This window comes from Sander vitreus, chromosome 15 (assembly GCF_031162955.1).
Source record: "Sander vitreus isolate 19-12246 chromosome 15, sanVit1, whole genome shotgun sequence".
NCBI lineage: Eukaryota > Metazoa > Chordata > Actinopteri > Perciformes > Percidae > Sander > Sander vitreus.
Window position 1 is genome coordinate 24,352,280 of NC_135869.1, and position 21,443 is coordinate 24,373,722.

Here is a 21,443-nt window from a genome sequence, read left to right on the forward strand (position 1 = left end):
TTTAATGTACTTTTTAATGTTTAATTTCTTCACTTTATTAATATGCATAATGTGCACACAACGATTTCTGTATGAAAATGCAAACTCTTGTGTCATTTTGTTTTTAAATCTGACCATCTGCCATGCCCACTTTTCGGCCTGATATCTGCCTTGTTTTATACATGAGACCCCTGAAGAGAATGACAGAAAGGAGAAGATGAGGTGAAGAAACAACAAAAGAAATAATAGGATACAGTATTTGAAATGGGAAGACTGGGGGAAGGAGAAAGAGGAAGAAATTGAACAACTACACAGGAATAGGGGGGCATAGGCATAGGATAGAAAATGTGATGTGGAGCCACTGCAGCAACAGTTGAGCTGAGGAACTTCAGGGCTCTGCAGCAATCTGTCTCGCTGAGCTTTGCTGCACTGGGGTGTGGTGTGGAGTTATAATCATAACACAACTGAAACAACTGCCTCTGTTGGACATGCATGTGAGAAGACAAACCCCTGTCCATATACACAGAAATACAATGCATGCATACACCCCGGGTGGAGGAAGTGTTGATCTTTTAAATAAGTAGAAGTACCTAATTGTGAAAAAAATAAAATAAAAAAAATAAATCAATGCAAGACTTCAACTCAATTTTGAGTAAAAGTTGTTATGACGGAGGGACAGGCGCTGCGGTTCTTTCACTTTCCCCACCCAGATTTATCCTTCCCGGTCATAAGCATTTGATTGTGTCTGATTATTATCATATATGCATTAACTGTATATTTTCATATTGACTCTACATAATATTTCCTCAAATATTGATTAATCATAAGAACAAGATGTGTAGGGCAAGACAACAACTACGAACCAATCACATTTCTGTCACAGCGGTGCACCTGTGTGAATACCATGAATAGCAACATAGTGTTTGGACCAGAAATGCATTGCTTGGATTAAATAAACTAGTTTGATCTGATCTTCAGGAAGGATAAATCATGCATCCTCCGGTGCAGCGCTGCCTCTCTGAGCTGTTTACCTCAAGTGTGCTGGTATAAACCTTTTAAACCCTTTATTTGGATGTAGGAGTTCCAACAAGTAAAATGCGAAGAAGAAAACTTTAGGCAGGTGCATGAAAGCCAGCAGTCGGCTAAGAGCAAAGTGTGTTTTCGTGCTGAAAATAGGTGTTGTAATCACTTTAACAGTCCAACTACCAAATATCACTTTGGCCTCAGAGTGGGTTTTGAGGAGCAGAGATAGTGGTGAAGTGAAGCATAAAGTGAAGTCAGTAATAAAATGTTTAACACATCAAAAAAAAGGTCCGGGCTGAAAATATTCACAATTATACATTCTTCCCTAAATGTGCTCAGGGGCTAACAAAAGGCAGAAACAGTTATTCATTGTTTATTTGAGTGCACTTTGGGAGGGTCAGAGTCTATTTTTTATACTGCTGCAGCATCAAAGAGTTTATTTTTGGTCCAGATTAAGCATGGAGGAGGAGGAAGAGGACGTGAGTTTAACAAGCCTCACTGCTCTACTAAAACACAAGCTCTTATTAATGCAAGGTGACAATAGCAAAAGCCCAATAGTATACCAATAGAGGCGAAATCAGCACTGAAGCCTGAAGACCCGTTTTACATCGAGTTTCTTTGTAAAGTCAATTTGAAGAATAGTTTGATCTGTTTTATGTCATTTTCTTTATTTTTTTAATTGATATTTTAACTAGTTTGTTTTGCTCATGGTACCTCAAAACCTTTGATCCTAAATGAAAAAGCAACTAAACTCCACATCATCAGTTTATTCCACCCCGACGGGCCTCGTCACAAAGATTAATCTTGGACTGCACCCCATGCTATAAAATGTTAACTTCATGTGGCCACTGCCGTAACCGTTTGAGGAAAGCAGAACCGTGTGCACATGTTTATCTCTTGGCTCTAAACACCTGTCACAGGCGATGATGGAAAGCGCCATCGAGGCTGAACAGTCAAAGGAAATAGGAAGCGCTGTTGATGAAGCACAATACTAATACAGTAGAGGAATAGAATGGCCGATGGAAATGGTTGTTTGGATCCCCAGTGGGTCATTCAATTGCTTGTGCCCTTGAACACATGGCTCTTCAGTGGAATAACTTATAATAAGTGGTACAATGCTATTAAAGGGAGTAGGTGTGTGTGTGTGTGTGTGTGTGTGTGTGTGTGTGTGTGTGTGTGTGTGTGTGTGTGTGTGTGTGTGTGTGTGTGTGTGTGTGTTTTGTAGTTACAGATTTAGGTAAGTGGTCACTTGTTCCACCAATCAAAAACACAAAGGGCACTTGAGCTGCGTGATAATATTCTAAACATCATCAGTGGAGCTAACAAGGTCCCTGATGAAGGTAAGTACTTGTCATGAGTAATCCTTCTTTGTCAGCACTTGTCTTTACATAACACATGAACAGTGTTACTTAGGATTAGTTATGTGAGCGTATGACAGTTTTTCCTTGGCAAAATACTTTTCTCCATCAACATGGACCTTCGTTGTGGAGTAAATTCCAGTGTGTGCACATTTAATCTTCCACTTCACTACATCTCAGAGGCCAACAATGTACTACATCCACTACATTTGTCTGACAGCTTTAGCTTTTCAGATTACAATTGTTCATCCCCTTCCTGTCCAGTGAAAACCACGTATCTCCAAATCTGACCATTGTTACTGTGAATGTCTCTGATGAACCCAAGGATGAAGTGCTGCTTAATGAGTTGAGCATGTTCTGCTTATTTTCAACATACATAACATTTTCTGCATTAATGCAGCAGTCATATTTATACAGAAACATCATATATAACAGTAAAACACTGCAGAGAACATTTAACTAAACAATAGGCTACTTTACCTTTGATAGGTTAAGTAAAACTGACTGATTTTACTTCAGTACTTTACTTAAAGGGTCTGTAATCGATGTTCAGAAAAAAAGTAGTCTGGGATTGCCTCCACATGGCTCTCACAGACCATTCCCCAACTCAACAAATACCGACGCTTTGTCACGTCGATCAGCGTCAGATACCGACGCACAAGGTACTCACATGCACTAACATGGACGAGCGGCAGAACCATATCAAAACAAAGAACAGAGAAGCTCAGATTGCAACACACACAGAGGGACTTGTCTATATCTTCACATAGCAATCATTTGTTTACAGCCTTACTGTACAGCCTTGTACAGGCTCATACACAGCCCCTTTAAGTAAGGTTTTGAATGCAGGACTTTAATTTGTAGTAAATTTACTTTCACAGTGTGGTATTGCTAATTTTCTTTAAGTAAAGGATCTGAATACTTCTTTCACCACTGCTTATTCCGGGATTTCTCCCGTGCCGAAAAGAAAATCTGCCGGATGCATGTATTTTTTGTTTCCGTCTGCTTTCTTTGTGTTGGAATTTTAAATCCGGTGGATTTCTGAGGACTGTGGTTAACTGCTCCTCAGATCTCTGCAGGGTAAATCCAGACAGCTAGCTAGACTATCTGTCCAATCTGAGTTTTCTCTCGCGCGACCATTTTGCAGCGGCTCTGTGTGGAGCTTAGTGCCCATGACGATTCTGATTGGTTTAAAGAAATGCCATTGAACCAAAGCACGTCTTCCTCCCATCCGCTAACCAGACTCTCCTTAAGCACACTTTGGAGGACGGTCTGGCAAAGCAAGATTGATATATTGTGTGTGTGTGTGTGTGTGTGTGTGTGTGTGTGTGTGTGTGTGTGTGTGTGTGTGTGTGTGTGTGTGTGTGTGTGTGTGTGTGTGTAATACATTTACTAGTATTTATTGTAGATTTGTTTGTTCATTGTTCTATTCACATTATTTATGCTCTTGGCAAGCAATTATGGTTTTATTGTCTTAATGCACAGGCTGTGTTTTCTGATTTTTTTTTTTTAAATAGATTTTATGAAGGTTGATGTGCCAAATATTTATTGGCCACCACCTTAATGTCACTGGCACTGATTATTAGAGGCACGGTGTGCGTGGAACGGACATCGCTGCTCTCTGCCATTTGGCACCTTGTCTACATGATTTCTACATATTTCCCTCAATTATGCAAAATGTCAGCTTTAAACATTTCTGGTAATATAAACAAGTACTTGAAAGGCCTTTGTGTATGTCCTCTTCTTTTTTTCCTGTCTTACTGTGTCCACTCTTCGCTTTCAGTGAAGCTGCAGTCCATAATATGATGAGCTGAGCTGTCAGTAATTTAAATAAGAAAACTTGATATTGCGCATTAATTCCCACAGCTGAATCACGTATCAAAGGATATGATTCATTTTTAATTTTGCTTTGCAGCAGTTTCCACACAACTTACACTGCAGCAGATAGACTACACAAACAGCCGCTTGGGAGGTGAGAAGCAGTGCAATGGGTGGGACACAGAGGGGGGCACCGTACAGTTATAATGAGAGGTTTGTGTGTGTGTGTGTGTGTGTGTGTGTGTGTGTGTGTGTGTGTGTGTGTGTGTGTGTGTGTGTGTGTGTGTGTGTGTGTGTGTGCTATAAATCATTGCACTGCTGCCTGTTGTGATTGCCTGACCTAGTGTTTCAGCACATTACCACCTTAACAGCTCTGTGGTTGGATTTATTTGTTGAGTGCACACACACATGCACAAGGCACAAACACACACACACACACACGTGTGCACCCAGACTCATGTACACAAACACACACGTTTAGACCCACTGCACTGTGTCGCTCACAGCTGGGTGAAAGTGTCTTGCTGTGAAATGTATGCAGGTTGAGAATGAATTTTAAAATGGGGAAAACAATTTCACCAAGGCTCATCCAGTCTGCACAGAAACACCAAGCATTGTTCTGTCTCTCACAGGCAAACTCAGACAATACCGAAATTCATTTTATAATTGGGGTCTCAAACTCAATGCATTTTTTTTTTTTTTTTCATTTACATTTTTGGCAATTAATTTAGTCTTTTGTTAACAACTTGAAACCAGCTGGAACTGAGACAGTTTCTGTTTCTATTCTTTCTGGTATTCTCTTCCCTCTCATTTTCTGTTTGTCTCAGTGCACACATACAATTAAGTCATACAACCTGAGATAGGGATACTTTATTTTTTTTTAACTTAAAGTGACTATACCTAATTCAATTTTACACGTTTGTGAATGTAATGTTCCATCTGATGATCATAAATGACCTGTAACAGCAAATAAGACTAACAGACTTCTCCCGCAAAGTCACAAAGTGATTTGCGGCAGGTAGACGGAGCTACAGAGCACACATTCTGACGGGTCACAGATTTTGCCATAACACCGGAAAAGCCTGTGTAAGTGTATTCAGCCAGGTAAAAGGTAGCAGGAGATTTCTTTAAACAGGCCTAATTGTATTTTAATATTATTTAAGAAGTTATCTGTTGTAGTAATGGCTGATACTGGGGCAGGACCATCACAGAAAAAAAGGAAAGTAAACGAAGAACAACTAAAAGCTAAAAGGTAAAGTGAAAGACGATGGCTCTCAACAGGTGGCGACAATTACGGGATTGTAAATGATTCAAAAATTTCCCAGAATTGGTCCTTGGGTATGTAATATGTCTATTTCATTCATAAAATAACTTTACAATGCGCAATGTGGTTGTACGTTAGTAGCCTACATTAAATGACGTCCTCTTTCCATTTAGCGCGGAGGTTTTATTCCTTTCAGTCCGTGTTTGTGTTGGCCTACTATTTTCTTTTCCCTTGTTCCCCTGTAACTTTACTTGTGTAATGCATCTGTGGGTTTCATGACACACGCTATATTAATCTAAGTTAATATTACATTGGTTGCTACAACAATCTCTTAATGCTTTGGCTTGTGACACAGTGACAGAGATACCGGGTTTATCTCACGAGACATCCAAAGTAGGCTAAGTTACCTTCTGCAACACTTGAAACGCGACGATGCATCTGTAACATATTCTCTTATTGTAAATGAATGATTTTCTGTCCGAGCAAAATATTCATTGCGATTATATGACCTCCCGGTAACGCTAACTTGGTAATACAGTGGGCAATATAGCACCGTAAAGAAAAGCGTGTGTGGTAAAAACACTACCGCTTTTGTTCAAACGGCCACCAGAATCAACACAAACTGAAAGTTACATATAGCCACTTTAAATTGAAACATTTTTCTTCCACTTGTGTCTTTTCCCTGACTTTGTGTGCAAGGGGCTGCCTCTAAAATGTGTGTTTTGCCTGAATACTGTCAGGGAGACTGTGCTGAGACAATTTATTTTTTCTTGAAAGACAATTATGATGGGAATAAATTAGAGAAATATGACCTGGGGAGCAAATGTACAAACTGTATTAATGATTAATGGATAAAATCAACAACTACATTATTTGCCTTCTCTTTGTATCAGTCATGACAAAACATTTCTCACTCTGAATCTACCGGATCTGAATATCACCCACACTACAATCCCCCAAAATCTTTCCCGCAATATCTTAGGGAGACCTGTTTTCTCCAGACCCACAGTACACATGGCAGTACCAAACTCCTGTAAAAACTGATTATCTCTAAGCACTAACCAGGATAAATCTTCCAACAACTGGTCAGAAAACCCTTTCATGCACCTTGAAATAGGAGTTTTCTAATAAGATTGAACATCGACAACCACATTATTTTAAACCAACCTGATCTCACAGAATTCTGTGAAATGAACACGGCCCCTTAACTCAAAATCTCTGGCAGTTTCACGGAATCGCATTACATTCCGTGATGGGCGCACGGAAGAATTCCATGAAATGAACACGGATCACCGAAAATTTCCGTGATGGGCCCACGGAAGAATTCCGTTAAATAAACACGGCCCCTTAAGTTAAGGGAAAGGTCATGGGTGGGCTTACGGTTCCGTGACACGCGGGAAGAACGAGACGTTTGGGTTCAGGAGAAGGTTGTGGGTGGGCTTACGGTTCCATGACACGCGGGAAGAACGGGACGGTTGGGTTCAGGAAAAGGTTGTGGGTGGGCTTACGGTGACACGCGAGAAGAACAGGACGGAAAAGAAGAAAGCGACTTTAGGAAAATTGCGGGACATGAACCCCGATCTCCGGGGTGAAAATCCTGTGTTTGACCCATCCACCACCCAACCAACCTCCTTATGCGGAATTTCGGCCTTACATAGTACTCGCTACCGTAGTCACTCTTAATGCTACGTCATCTTCTCATTGACTTTACATTGGCATTGTTTTTCGTGGTGGCCACACGGATTTTTCACACATTCCGTGCCACCACCACGTAATGCGCTGTTAACAATTTGTGATCATTTCACGGAATTCTGTGCGACCAGGCTGTTTTAAACGCCATCCCAGTTCAATCCTAAAAGAAGCCGAGACTCGAGAATAGTCCAAAGGTGTTAAAACAAGCCCTAGAGAGAAAAAAAAAAGAAAGACTCGCACAGACAATCATTATCCATTTAGCCCAGCCACAGTTCTCAATGGCAAATCAGTGGAATTACAACAGCTAAGGCCTTCACTCATCAGCGCCTCCTTCTCTCTTGTGTACCTTTTTCCCTTATGCTCCAGCGGACTGTCATTTACAGGCTCCTTTATCACTAGGCTCTGGTCACATCCATGCAGTGGTTAGATCTGTCTTTATCGTCTTTGTTTTTCCAAACATAGCCTTCTACTGTACAGTCTCTCCTTATTTCTCACATTCTTATTTTGCTTTGTGGTTGGCACTGACCCTTTTTCCGTCCTGAGTTAAGAGACCCTTCCTTGGGTCTATGCCATGGTGGTACAAAAAAAAGGCACATTTGCAACGATTCAGCTTTTGTCACAGTAATGCTAGTAGTGCTTTTGTATTATTTCTTAATATGAATTATTGCAATGTAGGCAGTAGGGCACTTTGGCAACCCACCAAAAACGCACTTCTTTGGGAATACTGAAAAAGTTTAAAACCATTTAGTCTTAACATGTCCTCATGTCAAAATTGTACAAGTGGTACAAGAAATATTGAGATCCTTTATTTAAGTAAAAATATACAGTAGCATAATCTTTTACAAGTAAAAATCCTGTACAAGAAGGAATTTGCAGCAATTTATTTACTTGACTTTAAAGAGGACTGGAAAATAATGATTTCTATTATCCTATCTTATTTATTTACAATCGGTAAAAAAAAACTGTTTTCATCCAGGAAGGTCAAAGTAAATGGTCAAGTGAGCAGAGTTTCAGTGTCTTGCTCCAGGACACTTCAGCTGGACAGATGCTTGCCAGCATCTGTCCAGCTGATTGGAGGCATACCCATGTCACTTCTGAGAAACTTCAAACAAAAATGCTGAATCTCTTGTGACAGTATGACCTGCATGTGATGAAGACAGCCAACCAGAGTTCAGAAATATCTCCCAAACCACCCCTGAATTCAAGAATAAAGCCTGACATGTAACTGTTTGATTCAGGGAGGAAATTGTGCCAAGAGCTGCCATCTTTCATCATGTTATGGGTGGCTCAATGCAGTATAACACTAATGAGTGCTGATGTCCACCGCTATCCTCTTCTTCCTGCTCTTCTCATCCTCCCCTGGAAGGATGAGAGGGGATCCGGTAATGACAGGATTTTAAAGGAGCCCCCTTGGTCCGACTCTTAACACCCGATAGGCTGGCCGGTCACACCCAGCACACACACCGTCTCCCTTGCTCCCTTTCCCCCTCACACACAAACAGAAACCCCTGTTCTCGGTACTAGAATTAGCCATCGGCTGCTCTCCATCAGATCCGCTCAATATTCCACCCTTCCAAAAAAACACCCTCTCTCTTCTCATTGTTCAGTGGAGGCCGCACATTGCCACAGTCATAGTTGTGTCACAGCAATCAATCACCCATCAATGTGAAACGGCTACACCGATACAGAGAAAATACAACAACTGCACTGTAAATCCCCCCCAAACTCCTCCCTTACTATCAGTCCGACATCTGTCCTTTGGAATCTCCATCCTACTGCCTGACCTCCATCCGTTTCTCTCTCGCTCTCTTTCTTCATCACTATGTCCATTGCTTCCTCATAGATGAATACAGACATCACACCCATTATTACCTCTCTGTGATTCAGTCACTTGATTCATTACCCAGCTGGTGATCTTCTAACACATATGCAGAAATATGCAGACACACACAAGTCCATTCACACATGCAGACATTTACATTTGCATTGACTTGCACACATGATGTACACACATGTGCTACACAACTGAATATGAAGACCAGATTTCCTATTTTTTGATTATTTCTTTTTTTCAATCCATTCTGTACATGACTGACAGTGTTGGGCAGCAATGCATTACTCAGTCACATTTTCAGTAATGAGCAGTGTAAGGACATTTACCAATATTTGAAATTTAACAAATACATAACAGTTATTAATCCCAGTAACACTCAAATACTTTGAAATGGCTTGTGGCTTTTTCGTTTTCTTGCTGGGAGTTTTATGGAGAGTTGATCTCAGTTTAGTTTCTGCATTCAGATGAGGAAATGAGCCTCCCTCTAAAGTTGTCTCATTTACATGCTAAAATTAGCTACCAGCAAATCTAAAAATAAGCGTTTGAGTTGTTGTTGTTGTTGTTGTTGTGGCTGAGTAACAATGTAACAAGTAATGCAACTACTTATTTTTCACTGAAGTAATGTAATTACTTTTTCTCGTAAGAAATATGGCATGTGTAATTGATAACAGTTTTAAAGTAAGTTATGTTTTTTCTATCATTTTTCCCAAAATGATACCATTGAGCCTCGACCACTGTTGCTATTGAGAAGAAGACAGACTGAGACGCGATTAAGAGCAATAGCCAATTAAAAAAAAAAACTTTGTTTAATTTGTGAACAAAACACGGCACCATAGTTTCTGAATTCATCCAAAATTGACATTGAATTCATGTAATCAGCAGACTGTATTGTCAGTTTTCTCGACAGAAATCTTCAGCTTTCACCCGGCGTTAGCGGTGCCCGTAACAATTTTAAATATTGTGATTGGATGTTTCTTGCAAAAATGAGACCTTTACTCCCCAAAACCATGGGCGCCCGACATAGCTCTTAATAAGCTGCTTGATAAGTTGATCTGAAATGTCTAGAATGAATTTAGATGAGAACTGGAATAGAAAGCTTGGTACACATGCTTTTACATTAGCTGATTGATGCAAAAGCAACAAGGACTATTTTCCTTCTGAAAATAATCATCCATCATCCATCCATCCATCCATCCATCCATCCATCCATCCATCCATCCATGCATCCATCATCAATCATCCATCCATCCATCCCTTCACCCCTTCCAGATAATCTTATGAAACTAAATGGTTCAATATCATAATGATTGTTGGAGACATCATCATCATCGTCGTCATCATCATTACCTAGTTCACTGCTCATTATTAACACATCTATCATCTACCCATTAATCCTCGCTCCCTTCTGTGCCCCAAATCATCCATCCATCCTTCCACCCATTTTTTTCAGTTCATACCTGGAGTTGGTCATATCCGTCTGTCCTCCCTGACTCTTCTCCAGCCCGAGCTTGGTGAAAATCCCGACCAACACCATGATGGCCACCACTCCACAGATAATATACACGATCATGTGGGTCCGATCCTTGTCCGGTTCCTCTTGGACCTCTGTGACGGTTGCCGCTGGCCCCCCGGTGTTTGCCCAGACGGGTGTGTCATAGTTGGAACAGGAAGTCTGGTCCAAACTGTGGACTTTGAACTGGCAGCAGAAGCGATAGAAGCAGGAGCCACAACAGAACAGGTAAATACCTGCGTTACAGTTGAAGGGCGGGTCCCACTGGCCCATGACGTCGTAGTAACCCCAGCAACGGTTACCGCTAGTTGGAGCCGTTTTGTCCTCTGGTGGGGCATCTGGTGTGGGTGTTGCCAGCGCGGCCTCTGGTATCATAGAAGGGTCGGTTGTCTCGTTGTTGGAAAAGAACTGGGCCAAAGCCTGACCTGATGGCCAAGAGTTAGGTCCACCCAGAGAGGTCAACCCTAGGAGAATGGCCAGGGAGAAGCTTACCAAGAGTGGATGCACGGAGGTGGCCATCTTGGACTTATTCCAGTATCTTGTGGTGGCTTGGTGCTGATGTGTATTTTAATGATATTAAAGCTCCTAGGTTTAAAAAACAACAACAAATACATAGAAAGTTAAATATCATTCTTGTCCAGAGCTTTCCATTATAGTACTGTAACTGAATGAATCTGTGAGCTTTTTAAGATTAGAAATCATTGAGCTAACAGTTTTGATAAATTGAGGGGGTTAGCCCTATATGCATGCCTGGAAAAATAAATCAAGAGCATTCAATTAGCATTGTGGCGAGTTATTACTGCACACAGTTACAGAACATGGAATTGACATCAAGGGGCAGAGGAACAAGTGAGTGAAAGAAATCCATCTCACATCTCAAAAGGAGTGAATGAGTTCCTTGTGAGGAGGCACTCACATGCACAGACGCATCACAGTCCCTGGCAGATCTGTCCTATGTGTGTAGGTGTGTGTTTATCAAAGCAGATAAAAAACAAATCAGGATTATGTCACCTTTCAGAAAGCCATATGTCATCAGTAGACAGCAGAGGCGGTTGTAGACAAATCCAAATCCTGGTGGCTTGGAGGAAATCTAGTTCAGGAGGGTGTGTTACCTACGAATGAACTTGCCTCTGGCATTTCTTGCATTGAGTTCCCCTGCTGAGTGGATGGATAATCCGTGAAAAGTGAGGACTCTTGGTTCCTGACGGTGCTTGCAGAAAAAATAAGGCAGATTCCTCTCAAACTTGAAGATAGTCACGGGCTCCCACATGAAAGGCTTTTCACTTTGGAGACGGACTCATATTCCTGAGTGGATAACAACTGTAATGCTCAACGCTGGAGTCAAATCAGTTCTGATGTCCTGGAAAGAACTCTGACCAGAGTGTTGTGTTTTCCTCTGTCTCTCAGAGCTTAACTCGAGTCTATCATCACCCTTCTCTCAATGTCGCTTTTCAAAAGAAGGTTTTTTATTTTTGTGGTGGGCATCTTTTTCGCTGCCACCTTGCTCCACGTTGGTGAACGTTACTCCCTCCTTGAGATGTGTGGATCCAGTTTTTTATGAGTGATATTAAATATTGAGCTTTTATTTTGTAAAGCTTGTGTAGGCTATCTCCTTCCTATTTCCAGCCAAAGACCCAACAGGTAACAACAGCTGTGCAATATTCTTTAAAACATTACTCCAGGCTCTCGTCAACCTGAAATCCTTGATGATTACAGTCCAAAAGCTCTTGCACCTAAGGCGTGTTTTCTCTCACTCACTCACTCACTCACTCACTCACTCACTCACACACACACACACACACACACACTCACAAACAGCTCAAATCCCCCTTGTGACAGTGCTCTGTCAGTGTCAGTCTGTAGCTTTTAAGCGACACACAAGGAGTCCAATGGCTTTTGTTCTGGCCGTGTGCAGGGCTCCTGTTGCTGCATGCTCACTCCACTGGAACTCCTCCTCTCCGTGGATCCCAGGGTCTCTAACAGACCCAGGACACCAGCTGTGTGCTCTGTCTGTCAGCCTGCTCAGTCCTGCCCTACAAGTGCAAAGACTAAATGGGAGGAGGCGAAAGAGAGAGGGGAGGGGGGCTGATGTTGTGATACTGAATCTGTGATCTTAATGTCTTAGCGTTGCTGCATCTAAGACTCAAGAGAAGCTGTAAAAAAAAGATCCTGGAATACTTGACCAGAGTGGAGTGTCCCACATAACGGATCGTGGCTTCAAAGGTTTTTGTCTCTCCTTCCTTGGTTTGCTTTTGGCTCAGCTTTTGACTATGCCTCTTTGTTTAAACTCTCCCTCTATCCTCTGTTTGATATTTCTTTTGCCTCTTTCGCTCCCTCACAACTTACCTCACCCTTTCACGGGCTTTTGTCGTTGCTGAGGAAATATCAGCGAGGGGGTGAGAGAGCCTGTGGACTGCCCTCTGCACTTTCAGTGTCGCACTTGTGCAAGCCTCACTGGAATAATGCTCCCCCAGCCCATATGGACGACAGAGACAAGTGGAGATGCGACAGCCAAACGTGGCAATGAGGGCAGATCAAAAAATATCCCGTTTTCAAAAGAAGCCCCCTTTGGAAATATAGGACTGTCTGCAGCAGAAACTCTTTGTTGTTCAACAACTCAGTTGCCTTTTTTTTCTCCAAATTTGCATCAATGTATTTTTTTGTCTTTTTTTCCCCGTCTGAAAAAATCTCAAATCTCAAAGCATTAATATGCAACAGTTTTTAGGCACATGCTGCATATTATCTCCCAATTTTTCATGCAATGGATTTTGCTGTCAATTCAGTCCTTGTCCGGCTTCAGCTTCTTTGAAAACAGGCATAATTTGATATATATGTATAGGAATTTTATATATATATCATATGTATGTGTTTTCACTGGTGCTCTGCTTGTGGGATGTTCCAAACAGAAGTGGGAAGAGAAAGGAGAAGCAATAAAATGCTTTTTTTTGTTTTTTATTCCATCCTCTCCCTTTGTTGTTGCTTCTTCATCAGTGTGTATTCCCTTATTTCCTCGCTGCCTCAGTCTGCTCAGTGCGTCTGTATCCCGTCTGCTGGTGATGCTCGCGCTGCTGCTACTGCTGCTGTTTTCTGCCAGGACTGGATGACAATGTCCCCCACACTCTCTCTCTCTCTCTCTCTCTCTCTCTCTCTCTCTCTCTCTCTCTCTCTCAAACTCACTCCTCCCTCTCTCACTCACTCCTCCCCTCCCTTTTGGTCTCACACACACACACGTGTTGTGCCTTAATGAACGCAGCTCTTGCCTGCAGACTCTCCCTTTCACTCCCCTCCTCTCTCTCTCATTATGTGTCACTGACACGCTCTTCTCCCAGTTTAGTCCTTAGTCCCACGTTCTTCTTTTTTTTTTTGGCTTCCAACTGTTACAACTCACTCCTTGTATTTTCCCCTTCATGTTCCCTCCATTCCTTTCATGTGTGTGTGTGTGTGTGTGTGTGTGTGTGTGTGTGTGTGTGTGTGTGTGTGTTTGTGTGGTTTGTGCCTGTGCGTAATTACTGCGCTAATGCCTCTGCACATCCCCGTCTTTGTGGGAGCATGCCTGAAACATGCATGATGCTGCAGTCTTTAAGAGCTGATTTAGGGAGAGGGAGAGAGGGATGGAGGAACAGAGAGAAAGAGGGAAGGAGGAAGCGAGGGTGAGATAAACACTGAGGAAGAGGGAGGCAGGAAGAAAGGGAGGGGAGGAGAGAACTGGACAGCGGGGCGGCTGCCAAAGAGAAGGCTTGACAGAGAGTAGCAGGGGAGGGAAAGAGGAGAGGAATTATAGCAGGGAAGGGAGGGGGATTAAGAAACATAGGGAAAGCAATTGGAATAGGAACTCACAGAGGGATAGTGGGAGAGAGTGGGGGATAGGAAGGGAGTGCAGACAGGTAGGTGAAAAAAAAGAAAAGCTATCTCAAGGGAAAGGGACATATTAGACCTGGAGAGAAGAGAGAGGGACTAGTCTTCAGTGACATTTCAGGAGGGCAATATAGAAATAGTCAAGGTCCCAGAAAATTCCCAAGAAATTGACTGGAGAGAGTGTTATAAATTTTGAATAATCCCAGATATAATGTAAATGTGAACTAGATTTTGAAGACGAAGAAGTATTGCCTTTGGGTCCGACTATGAACCGGGCAAACCTCATCAGAAAACACTGATGGGGGAAAAAAGCAGCAAAGGAAACGTTGCTTAATATTTTATTCTGTTTCTAAGTGGCTTACATTATATTCATCTTTTTACATAAAAAGCTTAAAAGGCTTTTCTTTCATTTCCCTGTCACGCTCTCCTTTTTATCTTTTTATCTTTATATACACTCCAAAGACTCATGCATTTCAGCCACACTGTCTTTTTTTGTTGTTGTTTTTGCTGCAAGTACCCCCAGCTCATCTTCTCTTGCCGTGTGTACTCTGTCCAACCCTCTCGGCCTAAATTTGCTTAAAATCTTTGGCAGAGTGCATCAGGAGTTATGTCACGTAATACACACAAGCATACTAACGGCATTCACATAAACATTGCAAGCCGATACACACTCCTATGACTTCACACTGCAGTTCTGTGATGTGCCACAAATCAGCTAATCCTCCTCCTTCCTGCAGACTGACATTAAAGTGTCTTTGGCACATTTACTGTAAAGGAAAGCAGGTCATTCATTTTGAAATAGGAATAAACGTTGTGGGGGATAAAGAGATGTTTACCACCATCAGAAACGCAGAGAGCCAGTGTGTGGTAGCTGGATGTGGTAGCGAAGGGTGTTGGCTGAAAATCAAGATGGGAAGGAAAGAGGGATTAGATGGATGGAGAAGAGGAGTCCTAGGGGAGAGATGGAGGTTAGAGAGTACAGATTGGGAAATCTGTCTTAAATCATATCTCTCTCCTGCTCGCCCTCTGCTTGGCTGTGGTATAATAGCACATTTTCCACTCTTCTTTTTTGCCCTCTTTCACATTTAATTCAGTAGTAATTTCATATATTTCTCATGCAAGTAGATGCAAATTTGCGCAAATGACCCGACGCAAATATGCAAAATTTGCGTCATTGCAAATTGTGAATTTTTAAAACTTGTGTTGCCTAAGCCTATCAGCATTCAGATGTCACAGAGATTGTTGAATCAGATATGGAGGAAAACGTTGTTGGTATCTACAAAGAAGTTATCCATAATATTTTGCATTAGTAATAACATTTCACATACCCGCACACTTACAAAATGCCTGGAAACATGTACTCCACTCAGGTAGCTATAAACATGCAAATACACACTCTGTGTACCTAAAGGTATCATTAATACATTGCACTTCCTTTCCTCTCATTAGATCTTACTAAGTTTCCTCAAAGCTAACCTCATTCTCACGCTTCTTCTCAGTCACCTGCCTCGCTGCCACTTCAAACCATATCCCCTTTTTCCCTTTACTTTGTCCTTCCTTTAGCCTGTCTCTATCTCTCAACTCATCTTCCCTTCCTCTCTGTCTCCCATCGTCTCAAAAATTCCAGTGTATGTGCCACGCCTGTCACTCCTTTTTGTCTCGCTCTGTGGACCTGCCTTCCATAAGCCATAGCTGCTCATCACCCCTGTACTCTCTAACTGTCACTCAATATAGATTAGTTCAGGTTGGAGATGAACACAGAGAAAACGGATGTAGTTATGTGAGGGTTACTCAAACATGGCCGTGAGAGGATGCAGAGCGAGAGAGAGAGAGAGAGAGAGAGGGAAAACAAGATGGAGATATTTAGGAGAAAGTGAAAGTCTGAAAGCAATGAAGTTGTTACCAAAATAACAAATAAAGAGATAAGATAAATAGCTAACAAGGCAAAAGAAAAAAAAAAAGACATAGATCAGGGATTAGGTTATAATGACATCTGCAGGGTTGATGGATGTCTGCGGTTGTAGGAGTGTTTTTCTCTTTTTTTGATTCACTGCCCTGTTCCGCATGGCTCCGAGCCGGTGCCCTCCCACAACCTCGTCCTTGACTGCAGGGGCCAGACATTGTATACCTGCCATTGATTACACACACACACACACACACACACACACACACACACACAGAGCAGAGTTTAACGACATGGAATTTAATGTTTATGCCCTACGCTGTAGTTACGAGTGTTTGTGCCCCGTTTGTGTCTCTGTGTGTGTCTGCGGGCTTATTTTATTGCCGTTATCTTTCGGACCATGACACTGGTATTTTTCACTGCAAGGACCAAATTAAACGTGTTGCTGACTCTGTTAAGCCGGGCAAACACTGTACGAAGGAACAGTATTTTAGCCCCCGACTAATGTTAGAATGTCTGCCACGTCGTTCACGACGTTTCTGGCTCTCAAAAAGTGTTGTCCCCCTTTTGTCTCACTTGGTTGAATAACATTTTAAAATTGACCAAACCAACCGGGGGTTCTGTGTTTACTGGCAGCCACGTAGTGACCGGCCAACTGAGCCATACTAAGTGAGCGTTCAGAATGTTATTGCAGTGTTACGCAGTACAGATTGGACAGCCGGGAGGGATCGGTCACTGATATTCTCAGGTAATTCTCAACAAGCGTATGTCCAAAAACGACAATTCCTTTAAAACAATGCCACTGAAAGGGTAGGAATTAGCTGACTATGTCTGGCAGTGTAGAATTCCAGCCATGTATAGATTTGTGTCCTATATTATCTCAAAAGGTTAACGATAAAAATAAAAAGTTTCTAAAAGTAACAATGTCTCACTTTAGGTTTAAAGCTGCTTCCCGGGCTCTCATCATAGCAGTTCTCTTAAAAAAAGTTTCATTTGCGGATGAATTTCCCATATTATGTTTCTCTTATGGATCTATGATCATTTTTAAAACTACCCCAAATGCCCTTCCATGGGCGGGATTAATGACTAATGTAAAGGCATTTTTTAACCAGCCTATTTAATCTTGTCAGTCCGCTGTATCGTAACAGCCATTTAGTTTGATGATGGCTAAGAACACACTCAATCTATCAGCCAAAATGTCATCTTAACCAATCAGCTATTGGGCCAAACAGTACAAACCTGAAGACACCGCACGGTTATCATTCATTTTCATCACGTCCCAAAAAAAGTAGCACCTTGCTATCTGCAGCACGCCATTCATGCGTCCACACTCTACTCTCGCTTCTCTGTGTCTGCCATTCTAAAATATGAATGGTTGTCTGTGTGCAAGTGTTAGCCTTGTAACAGACTGGCATCCTGGTCATGGTGTAGCTGCTCAATGTGAGCTGGAATAGGCTCCATCCCCATGCTACTAAGCACAGGATAAGCAGGTATAAATGATGGATGTATGGATGGAAGGATATCAGCCACAGATCAGCAGAAAGGAGCCACCAGGCTAGATAACTAGCCGTGCAGTCAGCCAGCAGTCATCAATAAAGGATTATCTGACTGCGTTTCCGTGGGAGGTCCATGTCATAATTAGCTGTGTTTCTCAGTTTCCAGTAATCCAATCAGCCAGTCAGAGCTGAGATCTGTCCTCAGAAACAGGGACAGAGAGAGAGAGAGAGAGAGAGAGAGAGAGAGAAGGGTCAGCCAAAGGTGAACAAATAAAGGTGGAGGTGGTGTGATATGGGGAAACCAGAAGACAGGGAAGGAGCTGAAGGAAAGAAGTAATACAAAATGGAGGTGCACAAATGTCAGGCATGACAGTGGGTCCCTGGGCACAGACAAGTAAAAGCCCCCTCAACTCTCCTGAATAAAAGAAAGACACAAATTGATTGTTAGAATTTTGTGGTCAAATTGTATCTCTTTGCAGTTGTTTTGAGTCTCTTATTAGTCATTTTGCGTCTCTTTGTAGTCATTTCATGTGTCTTTGTAGTCTTGTTTTGCATCTTTGTGGTCATTTTGCACCTGTACTAGTTTTCTTTGTCTCTGTCGTCTCTTGTCACTTTGCAGCTCTGTAGTTATTTTGCATTTCTTTGCAGTCGAGTTGAGGTCTCGTTTTGCATCTTTTTGTGGTTGTTCTGTGTCTCTTGGTAGTCGTTTGACTTTCCAGCAAGAAATGTAAACAGTCACTTTAAACAGATGTTCTGGCAAAGAGCCCCCTGACGCCTTGGGCCCCGGCCTACGCTCGGGAGATGATGTCAGAAAGTATAGGGAGAAAGAAATGGAGAGAATGATAAAACCCAAACAGAAAATGAGAATTGGATTGCACTAAGAAGACCTTGTTGAAGCAGAGACACTCACTAACTTCCCCTTCGCTCGCTCCTTCCCTCTCTTTCTGATAAAGTTTTGTGACACAAAGAGGATTTGTAAAATCCAGTAGGCTTTTATTGCAGCTCACTGATCTGTACATGCACGCGCGTACATGGAAGCGTAAAGCCTTTAAATGAACATCTTTGATAGCTACAGTACAGTGTAAGATCTATATTTCACACATGTATTAGCACATGTAGTATTCCATAATTAATCTCTTGTTCATTTTAAATGACCTATGCATACACCACTTTGGTTTAAGTATGTGTCTTGTGTGTGTGTGTGTGTGTGTGTGTGTGTGTGTGTGTGTGTGTGTGTGTGTGTGTGTGTGTGTGTGTGTGTGTGTGTGTGTGTGTATGCGCACTTTGAATTTGTAGATTTCAGTGGATTAGCCTAGTTAAGGGCTGATGTTTTCATCACCAAGGCTCCCAAACTTGTGGATGACTCAAATTTGGTCCAGTATCGCTGATGACGTCACCATTCATCTCACAGTGCTTTTCACGGGAGCTGTTTATCCAACTCTATATTTATCATCTCACACTTACAGAAATGCACTCCGTGTGTAGTCAATAACCTACATGCCATGAAGAGCCCAGGAGCACCTTTAAGCTTACATGAAGGGCTGTAAATAAGAGATAAGCCTATATATATTTTATAGCGTGTAAATACGTGACATATATTGGAAAGCAAATTGCCTCTGGGAGGATATTTTATTTCTGATCTAATCTAAAATGTTCATGCTGAGATGGCAGTATCAAAGTCAGGGCTTCCTTTTTAATTTGACGCTTTAAACTTCTTCAAAGGGAAAAGTCGAGTCAAGGAGGCTTATAGCAACGCCTGAGTTCCTGGAACCTCTTTTTTACTTGAGGAGTGAAACTGAGAATATTTAATAATGATTTCGTAATCTGAACACTGAAATATTCAAAATTAGACAAAATTATTTATTGTATCCATTCAAATATTTATCCAGAGAGGTCTGCCATTCATATTTCAGTTGGACAGTCCTGATTTAGCAACCATAGGTGTGTAATTAGCATTTTTGGGCTGCAAACTTTGCATGCATCTCGTGTCAGTTAGCAACAGGAGCTGGAACAAGTCGGTTTCTCATTGTTCAAAAACGATGAAGACCCCTAATATTCTCCAACAAAGTGCTGCGAGAGCACATAACTCCTCCAGTCTAACACATTCAGCTACTCTACCAAAAGACTTCTCTTGTTATTGGCATAAAAAAGAAGCACTTACCCAGGATAGAACAGATAACAGTCCAGGGTGGTGGCACACTGTGTGCATCAGAGATTTAATAGAACCACAAGTGATTTTGTGGTCCTGGTAAATCCTTGCTGTTAACGAACTGCAACTTTCCCCCCTTCTTTGTCCCACATATAGTAAGTTTGAAAAGAGAAGACTACAGAGAAGTAGAGAAGGTTACAGTAAAAGCACCTTGGGTCAAACTGAATTAAACATACAAGGTGTTCTCTTTCATATGCCAGACTCTTTAGCCTTTCAGAGCTCACTGTGCACAGAAGCTAGGAACGACAGCTAGCTTTTCTTCGTCATCATCAAAGCCCGCTGCAGTGAACTCATTATCCCTTATAATTTCCAAAGCTCTTCTGAAAAGAGTTTATCAAAAAAATCTGTCTCCGCCAGTCGCAAACAATCTAAATCAAAATGAGGTTTTCCAGCTACAGAGAATATCCTTGTACCTAGAAGAGAAAAATAGATGTTACTATTAGATTTGATTTACAGTCAGTTACTCTGCACACAGCAGTGCCCTGAATATCTAAATAAATGTTATTGAAGTTTGTTTCTCCTTCAAACTACACACTTGCAAACCAGTTAAATGATGATATGACATCTCAAACATGAGCTTTATTACTTAGATAATTCAATACACAATTAAAGTGAGAACTTGTAAGACTAACCTTATCAGTGTTGATGTATTGTTCAGCGCATTGCTGTGACACTGAACCTTCACCGAGTGTCCATAATTGACCCCGCTCTACAAACACCTGCACCGAGACATTTCAATCTGACCCCAGTGGCTGTTAGCCTCACGCCGGGGGTTGTATCAATTACATGCACGAGTCCATTTATACAAAAACATATCAGGTTCCATTATTTCTAGCAGTAATTGCTAAGGCATCAAAAGCTCCTGACCAGAAGAGGATATATGCAGGTAGGATGGTTTGTTGTCACATGAATAGAACAGTATGATAGATAGTTTGCAACAAAAATATGGTGTTTTCTGAAAATTAAACCACATAAACCTATTCTGGTACAACCTCTAAATACAATTATGAACCTGAAAATGAGCATAATATGAGCACTTTAAATTGCCCACCCCAATTCTATCAATCAGGGTAAGCTAATTAACATAGACACCTTTCTGTATATTGCACACGCCAGCTATTGCATGGCCTTTTGAGCTTACGCACGTAGCTGCCGTAGGGAGTGCGTAACCCCTTAATGCAGTATACGTAAATGAAACTTAAAATTCCTAATTTACTTAATCCTCTCCATCCCTCATGGAACATAAGACACATTGAGCTCCCTCAGTCATTCCCTATCCTTGGCAACACGTCGAGCCTCCCCCCAAGTTGAGTTGATCTTGGCTAGCTCATCCGTCAGTTCTGTGCCAGGCTATTTTTGGTCTTCCAGGTTTTCTTTTACCTGGAGGAGTGGAAATGACAAAAAAATATCTCTATATAACTATTTAGGATATTCTGTGTGATTACTTTTGAGGCCTTCCTTTAGGAGTTTATCCTCTTTTGAAAACAAATACAGCGGAAAAC

The 21,443-nt window shown here is 41.7% G+C and overlaps 1 protein-coding gene across 1 annotated transcript in view; it reads right to left on the bottom strand.

The window, feature by feature from the left end:
* Nucleotides 1-21,443, bottom strand: part of LOC144530742 (protein shisa-8) — a 131,878-nt gene that overhangs the window by 87,831 nt on the left and 22,604 nt on the right. Inside the window, exon 3 of the mRNA XM_078270450.1 lies at nt 10,426-11,033. Within this exon, the coding sequence (XP_078126576.1) occupies nt 10,426-11,033 (608 nt within the window). The remainder of the gene's footprint in view (nt 1-10,425; nt 11,034-21,443) is intronic.